At 48.8% G+C, this 20,140-nt stretch overlaps 2 protein-coding genes across 24 annotated transcripts in view; both read left to right on the top strand.

Moving 5' to 3' along the window:
- PIK3R6 (phosphoinositide-3-kinase regulatory subunit 6) overlaps nt 1-2,397 on the top strand; it is a 63,751-nt gene extending 61,354 nt beyond the window's left edge. For all 23 annotated transcript variants that reach the window (XM_063629460.1, XM_063629452.1, XM_063629463.1 and 20 more), the window contains 2 exons: nt 1,013-1,125; nt 1,720-2,397. In XM_063629460.1, the coding sequence (XP_063485530.1) occupies nt 1,013-1,125; nt 1,720-1,876 (270 nt within the window). In that variant the 3' untranslated portion in view covers nt 1,877-2,397. The remainder of the gene's footprint in view (nt 1-1,012; nt 1,126-1,719) is intronic.
- Nucleotides 2,398-5,852: 3,455 nt separating this feature from the next.
- MFSD6L (major facilitator superfamily domain containing 6 like) lies at nt 5,853-7,333 on the top strand. The gene is given in 2 exon segments (XM_055257623.2): nt 5,853-7,162; nt 7,164-7,333. Coding segments are annotated over 2 exon segments (1,131 nt in total). The 5' UTR covers nt 5,853-6,071; the 3' UTR covers nt 7,204-7,333.
- Nucleotides 7,334-20,140: the final 12,807 nt, after the last annotated feature.

Below are 20,140 nucleotides of genomic sequence, written 5' to 3' on the forward strand. Positions count from 1 at the left end.
CTGTGCTCTTACGCTCATCCCAGGGGACCCTGCACGGCCTGTCCACAGACTTCTGGCTGGCCTACCCCCATCCCCTAAAAGTTCAGCTGAAATGCCTGGACATGTGTGAACCCCCAGTTTAGGCTGCTGCTTGTGCCTCTGCTAGGTGACATTGAAAAATTCAGTGGTTGTTCTCAGCCCTGCCTACACTCAGGAGCTTTTTAAAAAATGCCCGTGCCTGGGCTCAACTCCATGCCACTTGAATCAGAATCTCCAATATTACATTTTTGAAAATTGATTCTTATGGGCAGCCAGGGTTAAGAACACTTGAATGAGATGGTCTCTGAGGCCTCTGGCAACTCCAGGGTTCTGTGGTTGTAAATTACCCAAAGCTGCTGTCTGTGTGTGGAATGAGCCACAACCTCTGAAAGCTCCACCTGGAACCCACAATGCTCCAAGTTCTCGGCCCAATGGGAGGCGACCTCTCTGGAGCTGCTCCCTCAGCTCAGGAGTTATAAGGATGCCTGGGGGTGCTTTCCTTTGGCCTGGTCTGAGCTTGGGGTCTTTGGCTGCTTTCTAGACCCTCTACGTCTGCGGCAGGTAAATAATGTTGTATGTGATCTAATGCTGAGAACGGCGTCAAGACTTTTAAAACCCCTGAAATACCCCCGAAATTCCATATACGTTAACACATCTGTCATAGAGGAGGTGCTCGGAAAATGTTGAAGAAATCAACACTGAAGTTCAGGTAACTTGGCAACCTGGCCAGCACTATCCACAGCACTCCCGTTTGTGTTCAAAATCACGGACAACAGGCTGGGAAAAGAATTGGAAAAACGATGTGAGATCCAAGGGCAAGGACAGCCTAGAAGCAGTTTGTGCAGGGCTGTCACTCCTCAGTCACTTGCAGGAGGAGAGCTGGGGACCCCATGTGCTGGACTGAAGAAATACAGCAGATTCCAGGGTAGGAGATGTTGGCAGGGCCACCTGTTGAGCAAAGGCAACACTCACACGTGCGATCTCTCTGCTGCAGACAGTGACCAACACCTTCAGGACGAACAATATCCAGATCCAGAGCCAGGACCAGAGGCTGCTGACACTGTCACTGGACAAGGACGATCAACGCACTTTCAGAGATGTGGTCAGGTGCGGCTGGGCCTGCCAACCCTAGAGGTCCAGGGCCCGTGGGACAAACTGAAGCAGGAGCCAGTTCCTGCCATCTCCTGCCTCTAGCTCAAGGCATCTCATCGGAGGTAGATCCTGTGGCCAGGCAGGTGACCTTGGTGAGGAGGGACTGAGGCCACTGCCCTATGCCTTGGATCCAGGAAGTCGAGGCAAATGAATGGCAGACCCAGGGCAGCAGCTGTTATTGCATTTTCCCCAGATGCCTCTGCATACACTCAGCCTGCAGCCTCCTGATCCAGTCCCCTCTGCAGGCACGGGCCTCTCCCACACAGGCTGACCTTCTGTGGCATCTGTGTCCCAGTTAGCCGACCCTTACTAGCTTCCCTTTGGGAGGTGTGTGTGGGTAAGGGAGGCATACGCAGAGTTACTTGCTCCAAATGTCTCCTCCTCTCCCAGTGAATCCCAGGCCCTGGTTCTTTCTTGTCCTGACTCTTCCTCTTTCTTCTGTGTGGCCGCCTCCTCTATGCCCTACAATAACAGCTCTGCCTTTCAAATGCCCTAGGCAGATCTGACCCCTGAGATGGGTCACCTGAGCTGGTCTCTCTCCACCTACAGATTCGAGGTTGCTCCCTGCCCAGAACCGTGTTCCGGGGCCCAGAAGTCCAAGGCGCCGTGGCTCAATCTGCATGGGCAACAGGAGATGGAAGCAACCAAAGCCAAGCCCAAGCCCCTTCTGATGCCCATCAACACATTCTCTGGCATTGTCCAGTGAGCCTGCAGGGACAGCCGGCCCAGGAGGAAGGATACACTACCCCACCAACCCCAACCACTCACACGGCAGCTTTGGCCTTGACCAGGAGCCAGCGAGTGCCTGGGAGCACAGGGAGCCTGCCGTGGGGGCTTTGACGAGGAAGGGCCCACACGGAGGTCTATGGATGGCTCGGGCAATGCCGCAGCTGCTTGAGAACATACACACCAAGCCCAGCTTCTCACACAAATGTCTACTCCTTCATTTAGCTTCAATTCCCACTTCTCACACTGTCCTCTCCCACCCAAGCTCCCCACCTAGCCCTTAAAACCAGGGTTAGAGCTGCTGTCTTGGCCAGAGCCCTGTGGCCTAGGGGAAAATGGGAAGCAGGGAACAGCAATGGCACCACCTCCCTCCCAAGTCTCTTCCCTTCCCACTCTCAGGCGACTGCCCAACTCACCCAGTCCAGGCAGGTGTCTCTATCAGGTGAGAGAAAAATGTCAGATTCAATAAATGTACACTGAAGTCTTTCTGCTTTCATCTCATACCTGGCAATATTTATATGTTAATAGGAATCATCAGGGCAGTCCTTTAGATAAACCATTGAGTCCACTTGGGCCAGGTAAGAGTTCTGTGAAGTATAAACTAGTGTGTTCTGTCTCCTGCCCCTTGCTTACTCTGTCACTGCTCTGGAGTGCAGTGGCGCAATCACAGCTCACTGCAGCCTCGATCTCTCGGGCCCAAGCAATCCTCCCACCTCAGCCTCTCAAGTAGCTGGGACCACAGGCGCATGCCACAATGCCCTACTACATTTGGGATTTTTTCTTTTGGGGCCTTTTTTTTTTTTTTTTTTTTTGACACAGTCTTGCTCTGTCACCCAAGCTGGAGTGCAATGGCATGATCTCAGCTCACTGCGACCTCCACCTCCCAGGCTTAAGCGATTCTCCCTGCCTCAGCCTCCCAAGTAGCTAGGATTACCGGCATGCACCACCACGCCCTGCTAATTTTCGTATTTTTAGTAGAGACGGGATTTCACCATGTTGGCCAGGCCGGTCTCGAACTCCTGACCTCAGGTGATCCGCCCACTTCGGCCTCCCAAAGTGCTGGGATTACAGGCATGAGCCACTGCTCCCAGCCGTTTGGGGGCTTTTTTTTTTTTTTTTTTTTTTTTTTGTAGAGATGAGGTCTTCCTAAGTTGCCCAGGCTGGTCTTGAATTCCTGGGTTCAAGGGATCCTCCCACCTTGGCCACCCAAAGTGCTGGGATTACAGGCATGAGCCACCGCACTGGCCAAGCCAGAGATTAAAGACATCAAAATTCTTGGCTTTTATGTTCAAAAACTTACATCCAGGTGTAAAATAGAAAGATCAATGACACATCTTCAGTTTCTTCATCCCCAGAAATAGGTATGATGTGGGGGGAAAATAACAGAGAAAACAAAAATGCTTGGACTTGAGTCCTATCACCTGGATGGAGTGCCAGGAGATGAGGGTGGGCATGGGGGTAAGGTGAGGATGGTAGAAGATTCCCTTTTAAGTTTGGGAATCCAAGAATAGAGAAGAGGGCACTTTGCTTTGGGCCAAATTGCCCCAGGAGTGGAAGCAAGTCTCAATGGCAGGACACCTTCTCAATGCCAAGGGGAGTGTAAGATGGACCACCTGGGGTGCAGAGCCAGAGGGGTCCAAGGTCAGTCTTAGAGAGAGTCCCTGTGCCTGTATAGGACATGGGAAGCAGGCGGAGATCTTCTCGGGTAGCTGAAAGCAGGCAAGCTCAAAGAGAAAAGGGTGCAGCTGCAGGCAGCAGTGTGGAACATGGCACCTGAAGGCCAGGTGCAGAACTGTGGGCACTTCCACAGACTCCAGCATGGTGCAGTGAGGGAGGGAGCCTGGGGGATGCCATTCACTCCATTCTCACTGCCTCCACCCTGACTGATGGTTTTACTTGCCTGAAGCAATCTAAGTGTTTAGTCCAAGTTCCTGGGCAACATGGGCAGCCAGAGGCTGGGCAGGGCCCAGGGTCTAGCTCCATGTGCACCCTGCAGGCCCCAGGACATGCCCCTCGCACACCTGCGCATGTCTAGGCACATTAGAGTCTGACACCCGCCTCCCAGTGGAGATGAACCCAGGACAGGTCAGGACTGAGAAGTGGATGGATGCGCTATCCTCCACTGAGGCTGCCCACAGAAGAACCCAGGGAGAGGCAGGAGTAGGGCAATCATTAGTGTGACTGAGGTGGTTTTAAACCTGAAATGATTGCAGTAGCACTGAATTTGAGTGAGTTTACCTGGTGGAGACTAGATTTTATTTTTCCTGCCATTGGTGTGATGTAAACGGATTCATACCAATTTCATCACCAGTCATTAGGTTTTCAGTAGATGTCTGCAGAGTTTACCAGTTTTTTAGGTTAAGTGAGGTTTCTGGGCCTGCTCCCCAACATACTCTCTACCAGCTGACAACGAAGGCAAGTCATAGGCCGAATTCCGTTACACATAGACACGTGTGGGCAAGTAGTTCTGCTCCACCCCCAGCCAAATTAGGTGCTCTGAGCAAACCTTGTATGAAAAGTTTACTGAATCAGGGGCTGCACACTGGACCATTTTGAAGCAAAGCCTACAGCATCCTTCCAAAGGGCTTGGACTACTGGCATCTCTAGATTTTTTTTTTTTTTTTTTTTTTTTTTTTTTTTTTTTTTGAGACAGAGTCCCACTCTGTCGCCCAGGATGGAGTGCAGTGGCACGATCTCCGCTCACTGCAAGCTCCACCTCCCAGGTTCACGCCATTCTCCTGCCTCAGCCTCCTGAGGAGCTGGGACTACAGGCGTCTGCCACCACACCCGGCTAATTTTTTTGTATTTTTAGTAGAGACAGGGTTTCACCGTGTTCGCCAGGATGGTCTTGATCTCCTGACCTTGTGATCCGCCCGCCTCGGCCTCCCAAAGTGCTAGGATTACAGGCATGAGCCACCGCGCCCAGCCATCTCTAGATTATTATAGCCTGTTCCAGCAAAAGAGGAAATGCCTTCAAAAAAATTATATCCAATCCAGGTGACTTGGACACCACTAATTTCACCAGTGAGAAACTATTTCTAATTTCTATTATGTCCATTAGTGAAGACACTTCTGTTGATTTAAGATTGTCGAAGTGCTTGTACTAGCTGTCTGTCTTTTTGATGAAATGCTAGCTAACCACCTCAAGTGTGTGTACACTCAAACAGGGCACCTGACCACCCTTAGGTGTAGATTAAAACTGTGCAGCACATACATACGGCTCTGGGGACTGCCATGTGCTGGCGATCGGCTGCAAGGGGTTCCCCTGGACGACTGCCATCAGCTGTCAGCCCTCCTTAAGGACTGTCCCAGCTGGAGACAACCATGTCACCCAAGGTCATGCCATTTCTGAGGGCAGTACGCATCCAATGAAACAATTCTAGGCCCCGGGGACAAAAATACCTGCCTTCCTGGAGCTTGGATTCTGGTGGAGACAGACAATAAACAAGGTCAACACATGAAATATAAGCCCGTAGTGCCTTGGACAGTGGTAAGTTCTAGAGAGAACCATCAAGTAGGACAGGGGAGTGGGAGTCTTGGGGGCGGGGTGGGTACAGGGGTATGGGATTTGCGATGTCAGAGTGGACCGTGTTGATCTCTTGTCTGTGGCTGGTCACTGATCAGGGCGCATTCCAGTAGAGACCTGAAGAAGATGAGGGAGAGAGCCTGGTGGATACCATTCATTCCGTTCTGGCTCTCTCCACGCCGACTCTGACGGTTTTACTTGCCTGAAGCAGTCCAGGCGTTTAGCTCAGGCTCCTGGGCTACATTGGCAGCCAGAGGCCAGGCGGGGCCCGCGGCCTAGCTCAGAGCGCACCCTGCAGGCCCCTGGACGCGCCCCTAGCGCGCACCTGCGCACGTCCGGGCAGGTGGCCCGCGGAGGCTGCGGGACGTGGCAGGTGCGGCTCGCAGGTGCGCCGGCCCCGCCCCCACCATCCCCCCGCCCCGCCTCTCCCTCTGGGCGGGGCTACTTTCGGGCCAGCGGCAGGACCTGGGGGCTGTGGCCGGGGGCAGCCGTTGACCTGGTGACCGCGGCGCCGCCCCAGACCGGGGGTGCAGTCCCACTCGCTCCGAGCCCCGGGACCCCGAGCCTCCCTCCCGGGTACATGGGGCCGCGCCCGCCTTGCGCCCAGCTCCGCCCTCCGTCGGCCCAGGCCTGACAGATCCCGGCAGCCATGACTGCCAACCCCCGGTGGGACACCAGCAGGGCGCTGGGGGTGGCCAAGCTCTTCCATCTGGTGTGCGGGGTCCGGGAAGCCTGCGTGACCCCGTTCCTGACCTTTTACCTGAGGCAGCTGGGCTTGGCCGCGCCCTGGGTGGGCATCCTAATGGGAACTAAGCACCTAATCGCTGCCTTCTGGGCTCCCGTCTGTGCCTTCCTGGCCAAAAGCTACCGGAAACGGAGAGCGCTTCTGACTGGCTCCTTGCTCGGCTCGGTGGGAGCCAGCCTGCTGATGGTCCTGGTCCCACCGGCGGACAAAAATCGGGTGCACTTCCCTTGTAATGGAAGCAGCGGCCTGACCAGCACAGACGCACTCCCGGGGGTCACACTACCTGTGAACATCACCTCGGCCCAAGAGCCTGCCTCCAGCCACCCAGCCAAGAAGACTGCAGAGGTGGAAATGCCTGGCTTCAGAAACCCACCTGGTGAAAGTGACCGAGAAACTTTCCGTGATCTGCACAGCTACTTAGCGCCCTCCGTTGAAGGAGCTGGGACCACATCCCAAGTTCTCCTCCATCCTGTCACTTCGGGGCTGAAAGATCGTCCCTGGGAAGTTACTTTTGAGGTGGTCAAGACAGCCCTCCCCTCGCTTCCTGGGGGAAAAGGGCCCGGGAATCTAGCCAATTTGTCAGGGACCAAGGGGAAAGCCTGGGCTTTTGACCTGTCCTTGGAGGGGTTGCGGTGGACTTTCATCCTCTCCTTGGGGTCCGTGGCGTTCTGGGAGCTGCTGACAGCACCTCTGGAGCATGTGGCAGATGACAGCCTTTATGAGTACCTGGATTTTGTGGATGCCACTGACAGATACAGAAGCCTGTGGGTCTGGAGGTTGCTGGGCATGTTGGCAGGCGTGTGTGGCATCGCAGCCTTGGTGGGGCAGCTGGACTGCTTCCTGATGACCAGTGGCCCCCGGGGTGTGGTCTACTTCTATGGGTACTCGGTGGTCAGCATCCTGGCCTTACTGGTGAGCATTGCCTTTCCCATTCCCATCTGTCAGCGGTGGGAGCCCAGCTACAAAAGGGTCAAAGCACTGTCCATTGTGGCGGGTGACCCCCGCCTCATTCTCCTCGCCTCCACCGTTGTTTTGATAGGAGCCGTCGTCAGTACTGTCCAGAACTTTCTGTTCTGGCACATGGAGGACCATGGGAGCGGCGAGCTGGTCATGGGTTTCTCGGTCGCCCTCAGCTTGCTGGGGGAAATTCTGCTTCATCCGTTCAAAACTACATTGCTTAGGAAACTGTCCAGGACGGGCCTGGTGGGGCTGGGGCTGAGCTGCCTCGCTGGGCAGCTGCTGTACTACTCTTTCCTCTGGAGCTGGTGGTCCGTCCTCCCCGTTCAGATCTTGAGTGCCATTAGCAACAGGGCTTTGTGGTGGGCTGTGGGGGCCTCAGTAGAGGACCTGGCCACTCCCCGCATGGAGAGGGCTCTGAGTGCCTTGTTCTGAGGCCACTTTTACGGGAGTGGCTGTAGCCTGGGCAGCTTTGTCGGGGGCTTTGTGGTGATGCGCTTCAGCCTGGCTGTGCTCTACCAGGCCTGCTGCGTGGCCCTGTTGCTCTGGTTGGCCTTGCTCCTGTCCATACAGAGGAGGCTGCCCCAAGAGCGGAAAATCAAGTACTCGAAGCTGCTGTCCGTGGAGGTGAGTGACACCAGTGACTCTGAGCAGGGGACAGAACAAGACTGGCTTGTGAAGGCCATGAGGGAGGAACACTCAGACTGAAAGGGCTGAGAAATCCAGAGTGTGCTGATCCAGCAAGGAATGAATGGACTGAACAAAACTCAGCCTGCTGAGGACAGAAACCTGCCCTGGACTGCTGGGAGCCGGGGAAGGAGGGTGGGTCTGTGCTGAAGGCCCAACAGGATCATCTCATTGCATGATTTTCTTTACTTTTGAAGTAAAAGGAGATTTAACTTTTTGCCATTCAATCTTTTTTAAATAATGGAGGAAGAATACATTTGCTTTTTAAAAAGTTCCCTCTATAGTCACTATATGTTGATGTTTAAGGTTTGCAAAAGTCCTGACTCGGGTGCTGTTGAATTCAGCAATGGCTGAAGCGATCAAATCAAACTGTCAGTGCCAAGAAGACCATGGGGACCTGCAGGATTCTGTTGGCAGAGAGGGCAGCTGACTTGGATGAATCATGGCATTCCTAGGGGTCATAAAGGCATTAGCCTGCTTCTGTGAAAGCCATGCTGTGGGCAGGTAAGAATGGTAATGAAGGGCCGGGCGTGGTGGCTCATGCCTGTAATCCTAGCATTTTGGGAGGCCGAGGTGGGCAGATCATGAGGTCAAGAGACCGAGACCATCCTGGCCAATATTGTGAAACCCTGTCTCTACTAAAGACACGAAAATTAGCTGGGCGTGGTGGTGCACGCCTGTAGTCCCAGCTACTCGGGAGGTTGAGGCAGGAGAATCACTTGAACCCTGGAGGCAGAGGCTGCAGTGAGCTGAGATCATGCCACTGCACTCCAGCCTGGTGACAGAGCGAGACTCCATCTCAAAAAAAGAATGGTAATGAAAACAAACTCCTTTCTGTTCCCACTGATATACAGGTGCCCACACTCACACCCAAGTACTTCCAACAGGAGAAAATAATGGGAAATGTATGTGTGTTGGGGGGAAGTGGGAGGTTAACAGGTTTCATTCTTACCTTCTCACAAATGCGTGTCCCACTTAGAATCATCATCTATATTTACATCAGAGCAGGGGCAATTTCATGTCTTTTGAACTCACATTTTGCATGCTCTGCCTCACAAAGCACATGGAGATTTTAACGTCTGTTTTATTGGGGTGCAGACGTCTCCATAGGTCAGGGTGCTATAGGTTCTCCATGCTGTACCTGTGCCCAGGCACTTGGTGGGGTTTTGGGAGTGACAAACTAGTGCTTCTGCCTTCCCAGAATCTCCCAGGGGAAGGGCCTGGAATAAAGGGCCCTTTATTCCAGAGGCGAGTCCCCAGGGCCCAATTCTTCTACCTTATCATTAGTTAAAATAGGATATTGAATTTAGAAGAAGCCTCACTGCACAAATGCAGAAAATGTCTCATAGCTGGAGAAGGGGAAGCAGATATATGAATGACCACTGAGTCAGACATGGTTCTAAGATCTTTATTTGTTGTTATTTTTGTTTTGTTTTGTTTTGTTTTGAGACAGAGTCTCACTCTGTCGCCAGGTTGGAGTGCAGTGGCGCGATCTCAGCTCACTGCAACCTCCAACTCCCTGGTTCAAGCGATTCTCCTGCCTCAGGCTGCCAAGTAGCTGGGATTACAGGCACGCACCACCACGCTCAGCTATTTTTTTTTTTTTTTTTTTTTTTTTTGTATTTTTAGTAAAGATGAGGTTTTACTTGTTGACCAGGATGGTCTCGATTTCCTGACCTCGTGATCCTCCCGCCTCGGCCTCCCAAAGTGCTGGGATTACAGGCGTGAGCCACTGCACCTGGCCCTTTATTTGTTTTTTAATTCTCCCTAAGAAGCTTTAAGGTACAAATAATCAACAAAAAAATTACCTCCACCCTAAACAATTAGAGATTTGTCTCATATATATATAAGACATTTAGGTGTGGGCAGCCCAGAGATGGTGCCACTGCTGGATGATGCCACTAGGGATCTAGAATCTTTTCATCTCCTCACACTATCATACTCAGCCTGTAAGCTACCCTCCCAGATTTGTACCCTCATAAGAACAAGATGGCTGCTGCTCTGCCAAGCCTTTCATCCACGTTCCAGGCAGGAAGAAAAGGGGAAGACAATAGGGCAAAGGGAGAAACAGGAACAAGTGTCTGTATCAAGAAAATAGGCTGCACAGTGGGTGGCTCATGCCTATAATCCCAGAACTTTGGGAGGCCAAGGCAGGAGGATTGCTTGAGCCCAGGAGTTGGAGACCAGCCTGGGAAACATGGTGAGACATTGTCTCTTAAAAAAAAAATTAATTAGCCAGGTATGGTGGTGTGTACCTATAGTCTCAGCTACTCAAGAGGCTGAGGTGAGAGGATCGCTTGAGCCCAGGAGTTTAAGGCTGCAGTGAGTTGTGTTTGTGCCAATGCACTCCAGCCTGGGTTATAGAGCAAGACTCTGTCTCCAAAAAAACAAACAAGCAAACAAAAACAAAAACAAAAAGAAAGATAAGCCTTCCCAGAAACTCCTCAGCTGAGTGAACTGTGTCACATGGCCACTCTAGCTGCAAGGAAGTCTGGGAGGAAGTATTTTCAACTAGGCACAGTTACACACCAAGCAAAATCAGGGTTGCATTAGGAAGAGGGGGCTGGATATAGAATTGGCAACTAGCAACATCTGCAGCGGCCTCCACGATGGAACTCACAGCCAGGTCCAGCTTATTGCAAAGCCTGCATTCCTTTCACCCCAGTAAGCCAGCTTCCCCCATAGAAATGACTTTAGCAATGTGACCCCCACAACTACTCTATGAATAAATCAAATTTGTTATCTGCATTTTACAAATGAGAAAATGGAGTCTCAGAAGTCACACATTGGGTCACTGGCAGAAATACTACCAGAGTCCTGGGTTTCCTTACTCCAAATTTGGGGCATTTTCTTCTGTGCCAGTAGTCTGGCTGTCTATCCAAGTACGAGGAGCATCTGCAAAAAGCCAGGTTCCTGGGTTCCATCAGAATCTCACAGGTGGGGCTCCGTCATCTGCATTTTTGGAGCGATCTCCAAGTGATTCTGATGTGGTTAACCAAGCACTGTCTACACGGTTGCCCTTTCCAGCTCTATCTGTCTGAACGCTTCTTTGCCAGATGTTTCTATTTGCAGTGAAACAAATAACAACTATTGAGTGGTCACTCTAGGCCAGGCACTGTTCTAAACAAGGTATGTGGTGTACGCGTACTAGCTCATCAAGTAATCATGGGATGTAGTCACTATTAGCATCTCCAGTTTCAGAAGGCAGAACTGAAGGTTCAGTAACTTGCCTGAGGTCACACAGCTACTAAGTGGCAGAGTCGGTATTCAGATCCAGCCTGGTGGTTCCTGGGCCTGAGATTTTAATCACTGTACTCTATGGCGGAGAAATTGAGGAGAAAGGAGGGGGGGGATTTAAATATTAAGATCTATGGCAGAGAAATTGAGGGGAAAGTGTGGGAATTAAATATTAAGATCTAAGGTAGCTATCACTTGAAATTGACTGGATAGTAGATAATATTTACTATTTCAACAGAACATACAATAATACCAAAAGGCAAACACGTGTATGTCCTCTTAAACAAAAGGATGAGGAACAGGAACTGGCTTAAGAAAAGAGTTAAGTAAGTGTGATTTAGCCTGAACAAGAGGAAGAAGGAAGAGAAAAAGAAGTGTGAGTTGCGGGGAGGGGGTGTAGAGGAGAAGACTGAAGACTGAGGGAGGTGATGATTGATGGATCTAAAAGATTTTATGGGAAGGATGGGAGGCCAAGATGTTCATTTGGGCTATTTAGTTAATGTTTGACTTTATGTTTTCTTTAATGTACGAAGCCCCTTTTTCCAAAGGGGAAAAAAAAGTTGTGCTACTTGCCATGGGGAATTCAAGGATGAATAAAATGCACAGTCCACACCCTCAAGAAATTAACAGTCTAACTAGAAGATTTACTTACACACACACACACAAACACACAAACACACACACACATGGAAGCACAGGAGTGGGAGATGTCGCAGAAAAAGTATTACTAGAGTTTAAGAAAGAGAACATTTCTGACTCAATAACTCAAATGAGGTTTTGGGGAGATTATATTTAAGTTATACTTAAATATAAGTGTACTTAAGTCTTCAAGGATAGGTAAACTTTATTTAGTTATTCGTTTTTACTTTTATTTTATTTATTCATTTTTTTTTGAGGCGGAGTCTCACTCTGTCGCCCAGGCTGGAGTGCAGTGGCGTGATCTTGGTTCACTGCAAGCTCCGCCTCCTGGGTTCACGCCATTCTCCTGCCTCAGCCTCCTGAGTAGCTGGCACTACAGGCGCCCGCCACCACACCCGGCTAATTTTTTGTATTTTTAGTAGAGACAGGGTTTCACCATGTTAGCCAGGATGGTCTCAATCTCCTGACCTCATGATCCACCCACCTCAGCCTCCCAAAGTGCTGGGATTACAGGCGTGAGCCACCGCGCCTGGCCTAGGGTAGGTAAACTTTTAACAGGTAAAGTGAGGGTGGTAACCTAGGAGAGGGCATTCTATGACTATATAAACAAAGCTGCAGAGGTGAAAAAAGCATGAAGAATACTTGAAGGGTAGCAAGAAATACAGTTTGGCTAAAGCAAAGGATTTGTGTAGGACGGTGCTTCAATGCAAGGCTGGAAAGACAGATGGGACCAGGTCATGAAAGGCCTTGATCCTGTAGACTTTGGATAAGCCATGGAGGGCTCTGGTCAGGGTCATAAGAGGCCACACTGAGCTTTTTTTTTTTTTTTTAACTAGCTTTATTGAGGTATTAACATATAATAAACTGCACATATTCAAACACCGGTGAAATGCCTCCTGCCCCTTTATAATCCTTCCCCCCTAGCGTGCTCCATTTTGGTCCTGGGCAACCACTGATCTACTTTCTGTCACCGTGTGTTAATTTGCATTTTTAAAGACTATCGTATGTCCTCTTTTATTCTGACTTTTTTCACTCAGCATAATTGCAATGACTTCTGACAACTACCAGGAGCTAGGCTTAAGGTTAAGGGCTCCAGACTGCTCCCACTTCAGATGCAGTCACAATTGTGGGGGCTTCCCACTCCCCTCTCAGGTTTGATAATTCATTAGAAAACCCCACAAGACCCAGGAAATAACTACATTTATTATTACAGTTTTATTATAGCCAAAGGTTACAAAATCAGAACCAGCCAAAAGAAGGGATGCACAGGGCAAGGACTGGGAGGGTCCCAAACACGAAGCTTCCATGTCTTCTCCTTGTGGAGTCAGGACAAAGGACCCTTCCAGCACACTGATGTGAGACAAGACACAGAGTGTAGCCAAGCAGTCAGACTCACCCAAGCTTTGATATCCATTGTTTTTATTAGGGGCTTCATCACATAGGCGTGACTCATTGGATCACTGGCCTATGACTCAATCTTCAGCCCTGCTCCTCTCCCCAGAAGTCAGGCCTATATCAAAAGCCCAAAGCCCCAGCCTTCTAAATACATGGTTGGTTTCTCTGGCATGGCCGGCACCCATCCTGAGTCATTCCATTAGCATAAATTATGTAAGGTCCCATCATTAGTCACCTGATTAGCATAAACTCAAGTGTGGTTGACGGGCCAACCACCAATAACAAAGACACTCTTCGACTTGGAAAATTCCAAGGATTTAGAGCCTATCTCCCAGAAACTGGGGACAAAGGCCAGACAAATTCTTTATTACACAGGATAATTATTTTGATAACCAGCAATGTTCTTAAGTGTATTAATAGTTTCTTCCTTTTCACTGCTGAGTAGTATTCCATTGCATGGATATACCACAATTTATCCATTCATTTATAGTGTATTATATTACAATACATTTCAATTCCAAACATGTTATTGTTTTCAGTTTTTGATGATTACAAAGAAAGCTTTTATGAATATTCATGTCTAAGTCTTTGTGTGAACACACACTTTCATTTCTCTTGGGTAAATACCAAGGAGTGGATTGACCAAATCATATAGTAGACATATGTTTAACTTTTAAAGAACTGCTAGTAGTTTCCCAAAGTGGTTGTGCCATTTTACACTCCCACCAGCAGGGCATGAGAGTTCCAGCTTCTCTACACCCTCACCAACACTCAGTAAAATCAATCTCTTTAATTTTAGCCATTCTAACAGGCATGTAGTAGTAGAATTGTTTCTTGGTATCCTTGGGGAATTGGTTCCAAGACCACCCCCTACAGATACCAAATCCAAGGATGCTCAAGTCCCTTGTATATAATGGCATAGTATTTGCATATAACTTAACGCACATCATCTTATATATTTTAAATCATTTCTAGATTATTTAAAATACCTAATATAATGTAAATGCTATGTAAGTAGTTGTTATTCCCTACTTTTGCATTTGTATTATTTTTGTTGTTGTTTGGATTATTTTTGATCCATGGTTGGTTGAATCAACGGAGCCCACAGATACAGAGGGCAGACTGTATCTCACTGTGATTTTAATTCACATGTCCCTAATAACTAGTAATGTTGAGCACCCTTTCTCTGTACCATGCTTTTGAAAATTAATCAGCAGCATAGAAGTACACAAGAATAACAACAGCCTCAGGTGACTATAAGAGCACATTACCTATCAGAATAGTAAATGCTTCAGAGCAGAGGTCTTTGTTTCTAGAATGCTTTAATGGGAGAAAAAAAAAAAAAAACAGAACAAAACAAAAAGACTTGATAACTTCATGTCTTGGATAGTTTTACATACTCACAAGCCTAAAGTATTGAATCAAGCCAGATGATCTCCAGAGGTCCCTTTGAGAATTCTTTTTACATTTTTTATTAGCAATGCTTTCGGAGAAAGACCCTTTGAGAATTCTAATGTATGCGTGGGGATATGGCCTTTGGGGGAAAATGCTGAGACCACTGACTGCTTTCAAAGTTTATAAAAATGTGGAAGATGATCTTGAGTGCAAATTCCTTCGTTTAAACAAAGCCTGTCCCTGCCACTCTGTTTGCCACATGGGTTTCCAGCATGCGGGATGGGAATAGTAATCTTTCGGACAGGCACGTCTCCGTAGGAAGCCTTTCCTGACCAACACCCTACTTTTTTATTTCTGCTAAAGTTGGTTTACCATTCCCCCGCTGACTTTGTTTCAAAGAAGTGGCTTTTCACGTTTTAGGGCATATCGTTTCCTTTAATAATCTGATGTATGTCGCAGGGGCTGTCCTCTGAAATATGCGTATCAGATTTTTCATGCTGGTCACATTTCATGGATAAAACAACAACAACAACAAAACATTCACCAGCCTCAGGTTAATTAAACAGATGAACCTGCTTGAGGCAGATTTTCTGCCAAATATCTTCCCAATGGCCCAAATTAGGAAACCTCCTTTCTAATTCCGTCTTCCCTTTACTCCACAACCTGTGATTTTGCTATCATGAGCTTCCCGAATTCTCTTCACTTTGCTGCTTCTCCTTGTTCACCCCTGCGGGCTTCTGTCTTTATGCTGGTGGCACCCTGGGGTGAGGTGTTGCGGAGTCAGAGGCTGTGATAGAGGGAAGTAGGTTCAGAGTGAAGGCCCTGGGCTCAAGCGTTCTTCAGGTCACCCTTCCTTCATAAGTATGTACTGAGCAAGGCTGTGATCCTTCAGGGTGCTGGGTAAGTCTTTAGGAATGCGTCTACCACTCCCTCCTGCATAACATCACCAGATGCCTCCCACATCTTCCCGGGGTAACTAATGTCACCTCCCAATGGCTTTATGCCATTCTGCACGTTTTGTTCCCAGGGCCACGATCATTGTTTGGGGATGCGCGTGTGAACAACCCGGTCCAATCAGAGTAACACTCAAAGGACTCTCTCCCTTGGATATGAGGCCAATGCTACCAACCCTGTCTATTTGTGCAGATGTGAAATCTTGAACTGCACTTTGTTTCTATGACAAAGCCTGCCTGGGAACAATACTGACAATTTAGAAGGAAAGGCCGAACCACAAAAGCATGTCCACAAACAGAATGGGACAGGACAAGGTAAATGTCAAGTGAGAAGTTCAAATAGTGAGCATTTCTCTCTGGGCAGACGGGACAGCTGAGCGCAGGGACCTTCCGAAAAGACCCTCATGGAGTTTATGAAATAAGCCTGTGTGTGGAGGAAGGACTGGGTCGTAAAGTCTTAAGACGTCAAGCTGTGACTTTCACTCTATTACCTACTTTACCAGTAGGTCAGTTAAGCTTTACAGAATCAAAAGTAAATACAATTCTTAGCTCATGATCTTGTAGCTGTTAAAGATATTGAGTTTGACACTCTGACATGTCTTGGTTTCAGCTAAGAGGAAAGTACATATTGAATGAGCCATTAACCATTATGCTCAGGTTTACTTAGACCACTATTTCCCAAGTGAGTTTTGTAGAACATGCAATCCTAGTGGTGTGGAGGGTTGGGGAGAGCATTACATAAGGATTCTGTCTGCAGTCAAACAACTTTGGAAAATGACGTTGGGGAGAGCATTACATAAGGATTCTGTCTGCGGTCAAACAACTTTGGAAAATGACGTTAATTATTGTCACCTTTTAGAAACTTGCAATGCCTGTTAGCAATTAAAGACTCTCAAAAGCCTGCAGTCAACAAACTTGTTTCTCTCTCTTTGACCTATAATTCCCCTTATTTGGTGTCACAGCCTTCTTCCCATGTAACACTAATCATGATCTTTCAGAACTAGTATTCCCTAGAAGACCCTTGGAAAAATGCTATTTGTAGTTTTCTGGATGATCTTTTCCACCCAATAGAGTTGATGCCAGGGACAAATCTGGGCTCCCACACCCAGACTAGCAGGAATCTTGTGCATCGGGCTAATAAGAGCTGGACAAAGCTTAGCTCATTAAGTCAGACCATCAAATTTATGAAATAAGATATTAGTATGGCCTCATTTTACAGGTGAAATGACTAAGGTTCAGAAAGGTTGAAATTCGAAACTAGATCTATCTGACCACAGAGTCCATCCTCTCAACTGCTACATTCAACCAACTCAGGCAAGTGAAGAGGCTCTTCCTAGCAGGGAAGCAATGATCAGGGATAGGGGCACAATAGAGATAACACGCCAGATATGCATGTAGATTTCATAGGAGATTCATGGAATTCATGGACAATAAAGTTGGAAAGAAGTGTTGGAACAGATTGTGAACCTCCTAAGCCTCAATCTAAGGGAAACAGAACTCACACTGGTTGAAATTTGCTTCTGCTCTTTATGCCTCACACCTGCACACAGCAATGCTCATAATTCTCACACTAATCTCAATTTACAGTAGGGGAAACTGAGGCTCAGAAAGGTCAACAGACTTAGTTGCCCATGGTTGCGACTATTAGATGGTAGAGCCATGGTTTGAACCCATATCTGGCTGCTAGAAATCCATGGTTCTTCCTCTGAAGACTATGGGGGCTCTAGAAGAGAAGATTTGACTAGCCAGTGGAGAGGACTGAAAGCTTTTAACTCTTGCCTGTTGCGAAGTGAACAATGAGTCTGAGTTGGTGGAGATTATGGGTGCTGAGACATTTGTTTTGGACAGGACACCGCAATTTTCCAGGCAAGAAGAGGCTGCATGCCAAAAGGTATGAGAATCAAATGACAACATAGTATATGTATTGGAATTTCAAAAGTGGAATCAACAAGACAGCCCTTGGTTGTTGATTGGATAATGGGGCCAGGGATCAATGAAGAAGGAGTATCAAGGATCGTGGATGATTTTGTAATTTTGAACCCATGTGATGAGGAGGAAATTCTGCAGAAATGGCAGAGCCCGGGAGCCCATGAAGCCATCCATCCAAAACCTGAAACCAAAGCTCAGATCATAAGAATTATAGACAATACAGGCCGGGCACGGTGGCTCACGCTTGCAATCCCAGCACTTTGGGAGGCCAAGGCAGGCGGATCATGAGGTCAGGAGATGGAGACCATCCTGGCTAACACAGTGAAACCCTGTCTCTCCTAAAAATACACACACACACACACACACACACACACACACAATTAGCCAGGCGTGGTGGCGGGTGCCTGTAGTCCCAGCTACTCAGGAGGCTGAGGCAGGAGAATGGCGTGAACCCGGGAGGCGGAGCTTGCAGTGAGCTGAGATCGCGCCACTGCACTCCAGCCTGGCAGCCTGGGTGACAGAGCGAGACTCCTTCTCAAAGAAAAAAAAAAAAAAGAATTATAGACAATACAGCAAAAACTCCTCATCTGCTAGCTTCCTTCTACAATTGCTGACTGTCACTGAGAGCAGAAGCCCCGCCGCTTGGTGATGTGTGTGAGGTGGAGGAAAGCAGAAGGCATGCTTAGCATCCAGTGGCTTTCCACAGCCGTGTTCATGAAACCTTTATCTTTTTGCTAGCCTGGCTGTGAAATGGCTTGGAGACATGAGGCTCCACTGGACTGAAGTTCTTTCCAATCCTGGGAGCCTGTGGTCCATGATGGAAACGTGACTGGTGAGGTGTTGCTGTGGTTTGAATATTTGTCCCCTCCAAAACTCATGTTGAAATTTAATCCTCCATGTGGCAGTATTGAGAGGTGGGACCTTTAAGAGGTGATTGGTTCATGAGGGTGCTGCCATCATGGATAAGTGAATGGGTTAATGAATTAATGGGTTATTATAGGAGTGGGGCAGGTGGCTTTATAAAGAGAGAGACCTGAGCTAGCATGCTTAGCCCCTCGCCACGTGAGGCCCTGCAACACTTTGGGACTCTGCAGAGAGTCCTTCCCAGCCTGAAGGCCCTCACCAGATGTGGCCCCTTCACCTCGGACTTCTCAGCCTCCATAACTTTAAGAACTAAATTCCTTTTCTTTCTAAATTACCCAGTTTCAGGTATTCCATTATAAGCAACAGAAAACGGACTAAGACAGTTGTCATCTGCTACAGAAGTAAAACTTAAAATATGACCCCTGGGCAAGTCACTTACCCCACTGGATCTCAGCTCCCATGTCTGAAAAATGAGGGCCTTGGTCTCTATGACCTTCTGAGTTTGTGCCCCTCGGCCTTGATGTGATTCTCTCATTTGGGCCAAGGGCACACGGGCCCTTCTCACCTTGCAGAATAGCATAGCATTCTGGAACCCGAGAGATGCTAGGGCCTGGAATGAACGTTCATCTCCTTCCCCAGAACCTGGCAGCAAGTTCCTGGTCTGTGTGCAGAAGGACCACATTGAGCCCAAGATGCCAGCCCTATAGGCCAATGGATCTGCCCTCAAAGCCAGGGTCTAGGAAATGGTGGGATGAGCCAGAGGGGGCAATGTGTGGTGACTGGAACTTGGTGTCTGTGGTCGAGGGCTGCAGCATGGGGGGCTACTGCGGAAGGCGGAGGTCTGGGTAGGCACCTTCAGAGGAGGGGCATCTTCCTACTGGCACTCAACGTTCCCTTCAGCTTTGTTCATGTCGACCCCCATAGGCTGCAGTTTTGGACACTTGCATCCCCTCTGCCCTTTGCAAGGGGCAGGCCACGCTCTCGGGCCTGGAAAGCTATTTTCTGCCTCCACACGGGGGTGGAATTGCTGTAAACGGGGACTGAAGAGGGCTTCTGAAAGCAAACCAAGACAGGAAAGGAGAGGATTCGACCGGGGCGTGGGGCGGGGGGGGGGGGGGGGGGGGGGTCCGAAGCTCTCCACCAGGGGGCGCCAAACACAAGGGAAAACTAGCGTCCCTCTTCATTGGGCAAACCCGGTCCCTATGCCCTTCCCAAAGCTGCAGCTCAGGATGAGGCCGGCAACCTGAAGGCCCTTTAGTTCTTGGAGCTTGGAATTACAGAAAACCCCGAGGATTAGGTGCCGTTGCTTTGTGAGAGACAGGAGGCGAGTCCAGGGTCTGGGAAAAGGGAGCAACTGCAAAGGCTTCCAGTGGAATTGGCAGATCAGCCTGGCCAGCCCAGACAGCCTCTGGCAGCCTTTCCTGAGGACATGGACGACCCTGATGCTACTTTTGTCTTGATCAGTGTAAATGTGAAGAAACAGGATAAATAGTTGCATGTACTTCTTGAGTTTCCCAGGGCTGCTGAGGGACCACCTGAGGTCAGAGTCACGATAATAAAACCAGTTTCACAGACCCTCACCTCCTGCTCCTCAGCCCCATCCCCTTCCAAACCTGGCTGCCCAAATCTCATCAGTGTATATTCCAGTGCCTGCAGAGACAGCCTCACAAGCATTTACAAATAAGTCCTATCTCACCAGGCACTCACTGGATCTCTGTCACCATGGAAGAGATGAGAAGATTCCAAGAAAATTCCAAGACCCTCCACTATCATATCAACATGTTACAATTTTCCTCTTTCAGGAAGCATGTGGCATCAAGAAAGTGCTTCTTCCTATTGTTCTTGGCAAATTACATTAAAATCTGTGTGCTCTTAGCCCAGAAAAGAGATGACACTTCCAGGAAGGAGAGAATATAG

This window comes from Symphalangus syndactylus, chromosome 20, assembly GCF_028878055.3.
Source record: "Symphalangus syndactylus isolate Jambi chromosome 20, NHGRI_mSymSyn1-v2.1_pri, whole genome shotgun sequence".
NCBI lineage: Eukaryota > Metazoa > Chordata > Mammalia > Primates > Hylobatidae > Symphalangus > Symphalangus syndactylus.